At 42.7% G+C, this 3,756-nt stretch overlaps 1 protein-coding gene across 1 annotated transcript in view; it reads right to left on the bottom strand.

The window, feature by feature from the left end:
- The window catches only part of EIF3H (eukaryotic translation initiation factor 3, subunit H), a 149,725-nt gene extending 148,447 nt beyond the window's left edge, over nt 1–1,278 (bottom strand). The window contains exon 1 of the mRNA XM_006830662.1: nt 1,127–1,278. Coding sequence (XP_006830725.1) covers nt 1,127–1,258 — 132 coding nt within the window. The 5' untranslated portion in view covers nt 1,259–1,278. The remainder of the gene's footprint in view (nt 1–1,126) is intronic.
- Nucleotides 1,279–3,756: the final 2,478 nt, after the last annotated feature.

Below are 3,756 nucleotides of genomic sequence, written 5' to 3' on the forward strand. Positions count from 1 at the left end.
AGGGTTTCCTAGTCTGAAATCTTTACCAGAGCAGGTCTTTTCCCCCACAGAAAGGCTGACTGCTTAGTTGTTGTTAAGTGCCGTGGAGTCGGTTCCGACCCATAGCGACCCTGTATAGGGTTTCCAAAGAGCGACTGGTGAGCTTGAACCGCCGACCTTGCAGTTCAAAGGGCGCATTAACCCACAGTTCCACACCAGGATTGCTTAGTTACAGAGTTCCAAACGCCCACCTTTTGATTTGTAACCAAGCACCTAACCCTTGTGCCATTAGGTCTCATGTAAACGCAGCTCTCTGCATTTAAATTTTTCAAATGAATCTTAAAATACGTCCTTATTATGAAAGTCTAAGGCCTGCAATAATAGAAAATAACTAAACAGACTCAAAAAAAAAAAGTTAAAATGGGTGCGAGAAGATGTTTTTTCAAGGGGTGGGAAGCCTTTCAAAACGAAGGGTGCTTTTAAAGCTAGAAAGTTGTACACACGCACTCTGCTTGTAAACAAGATATTAAAATTTCACATTGTTCTGTATCTGCCTCTTCCCTGCTTAGTCCATTCCCTTACCCAGATTTCCACAGAATTCATGTAAAGCAATTTTCTTCTACACTCGCCTAAGTTTTCAAGAATGAACGATACTGAAGAGTTTACTCCAATTATGTAGTTTCCTGTAAAGTGTTGAACCACAAGCTCAGCAAGGTGGCTAAAACGTAAACCTACAAATTGGTAAGTTACAGACGTCAGATCCCAGAAAGGAAGCAGTGAAAACTTTCCCTTATCGTCTCCTTTCCATGAGCCCGAGTCCTTTATCCTTCTCAACATTTCCGTCACCTACTTGTCTTCCGTAGGACTCTTTCTCCAAATCAAAACAAGTACTTCAATAGAAGACTTCAAGCATCTGTCATACAAATCCCTAACCTCCATCCCTTTTCTCAACCTTCTAGCCCCGTCAGAAGGTAGAGAACGATGTCGTGTCTCTCGAATAAAAACTGAAGATCTAGGAAGACAGTGCCACGAAAAACTCTGACCCAGCCTCACCAATACCAGAGGAAACGCAGCACTAAAACGTGTCTGTCCGGAACGCAGAGAACTACACTACCCACGTGGGCCCGAAGGAACAGAGCCAACTCACCAGACCATCGATCTGCACTTGCTTTACGGCCGAGTCTCCGGAGCCGCCTTTGCCTTTGCCTTTCCCTGAAGTGCCGGCAGTAGAGGTGGAAGAGGTGGTTGCACAGCCCGTGCCTTCCTTGCGGGATGCCATCTTTGCAGCCAGACAGGAAGAAAGAGAGATTGATTAACCGGAAGCGGAAGTACAACACTTACGCGATGTCGTAAGCACGCCTGTATTCAAGGCGCACCGGTCAGAGGCGTGATCAGCATGAGGCCCCGCCTTTTTTCTTTCTCCCACCTACTCATCGACCTCCCCAACGGAATCCTTTGCACTTGCGCGTGTGTTGTTGCGCTCTCTTCTTCCATTGAAGACTTTTACAGATTTTTTTTTTTTAATGTTTTCCAGTTTATACTTAGTTATTCTCCAAGAGTTCTGGTAGCGTAGTGATTACGAATCGGGCTCGTAGCATTAAGGTCAGCAATTCGAAACTACCAGCTGTTCCGCGGAGAAAGATGAGGGGTTCTTCTACTCCCGTAAAGATTTACAGCCTCGGGAAACCCTTTGCAGGGTCGCTGTGAGTAGCAACCGACGACTCCACGGCACACAACAACAACACTCTCCATTAGGGAGATAGTCAAAACAGCATTATAACTCACATCTTTTGTGTAAAGATGCTTTCGCTTCTAGTTTTTTGTATTAATCTTCATTCCCAACTTTGTAAACTATGATGGGAGTGCCAGTAGCTCCCACTACACGTATTAGGAGACACACGACTTGCCTAAAGTCTTTCTAGTAATTAGTGACAAGCAGGCATGCGGTTTGTCTTAGGTAGGATTGGTGTTAAGTGCCGTCGAGCCCTCTGTAGGGTTTCCGAGGGGCAGACAGTGATAATTTTCAGAACGTTTATATGGAAATTAATACAAACATAAAATTTTACTCAGCAATACTAGAACTAATAACCCTTTGAACTCCGGGTGTGGCGCTGTAGGATAAACATTGGAGTGTTATACACAAGGTAGGCTGTTCAAACCCACCAGCTGCTACTTGGGTTAAGTGTTGGACTGCGAACCGTAAAGTCAACAGTTCTAATTCACCAGCCACCGCACAGGAGAAAGATTAGGCTTTCTGCTCCCTTAAATATTTGTTGTTAAGTGCTTTTTAGTCGGTTCCGACTCACAGCGACTCTGAAAAGGGTTTCTGAGGAGCAGCTGGTGAGTTTGAACCGACGACCTTACAATCCAGTGCATTATCCTGCGGCACCACACAGTCTCGGAATCTCTGTATGGGCATCAGTCGCTGAGTCAGAGCCGACTCAGGACACACAAAAACAGCAATAGCCCTTTGATGTTACTGGTTTCTTATAGAGATTTACATGACTAAAATACCAAAGCATTATAATAATAAACAGTACTGCAGAACATGTTGTTGTTAAAGGCTGTGGAGTTGGTTCCCACCCATAGCGACCCTATAAAAGGTTCCCAAGGAGCAGCTGATGAGCTTGAACCTCTGACTTTGTGGTTCAAACCGACTTTGCACTCCAGCATATTAACCTGCAGCGCCACACCAGGTGCAGAACATACTCCCCCCAAATTGCATTAATTTATGACGCGTTACTCTAAAATACACATCTCAAGGCTTAAAAAAAGAAAAAATAGAAAGAAAAAGGTGGACAGCTTTAGAAAGCCAATTAAGTTTAGGAATTTAAAACATTCTTTCTCTGATTCCAAATAATAGTTCTGACAGTTTGCCTATTCCTTATTTTTGAAATATTTACTCATTCATTAAGTATGTGTTCGGAACTGATGAAGTGGGTACATCAGTGAAGAGCTTTTCCCATCCAGAAGTAGCTGTTTTAGTGCTAGGGGAAGAGGGAGCTCTACTACTACAAAAATCAGAGACTAGGAATAGTTACACCTGGCAAAGGATTCCAGACGAATTACAACAGATACAAAAGGAAAAGTTAATATCCAGTCTTTTCAAGTACACATGGAAGACATCAAAATAGATCACACCTAGACCATGAAGTTAGGGAGTGGGTGTCTCCATCGTATAAACACTGGACTACTAAACACAAAGTCAGCAGTTCAAACTCACCAACCGCTCTGTGGTAGAATCATGAGGCTTTCACAAAGATTTTTAAAGCCTCAGAAACCCTCTACTGGGTCGCTATGATTCAGAACCAACTTAGGGCACTTAACAATAACTATAGGCCATGAATTAAGTCTTTATAAATTTAGAAGTGTTGAAGGCTGATCATGTTAGAATCAAACTAAAATTGAGTAGTGGAATGACAAGAAAAAGAAAAGGACGAGAAAGAAAACGCGTTATGGAAGAACCAGCATTGGGGGATATACCTACCATGGGGTAGATAGCAACACAGAATACCCAAGTTACTTACCTACAATAATAGTTTACTTAGTTGTTTTGTCTTACACATAGCATATAGTACATTTCAAAATTACCGTGCTACTATTACTACTAACAATAAATCTACTGAATAAAGCTTAAAGTTCCTTTGCACCAGTTGCTGTCCCATCAATTTTGACTCATGGTGACCCCATGTGTGTCAGAGTTGACTGTGCTTCAATGACTAATTTTTTGGAAATAGATCATGAGGATGTTTTTCCAAGGTGCCTCTGGGTGGACTT

This window comes from Chrysochloris asiatica, unplaced genomic scaffold, assembly GCF_000296735.1.
Source record: "Chrysochloris asiatica unplaced genomic scaffold, ChrAsi1.0 scaffold00001, whole genome shotgun sequence".
NCBI lineage: Eukaryota > Metazoa > Chordata > Mammalia > Afrosoricida > Chrysochloridae > Chrysochloris > Chrysochloris asiatica.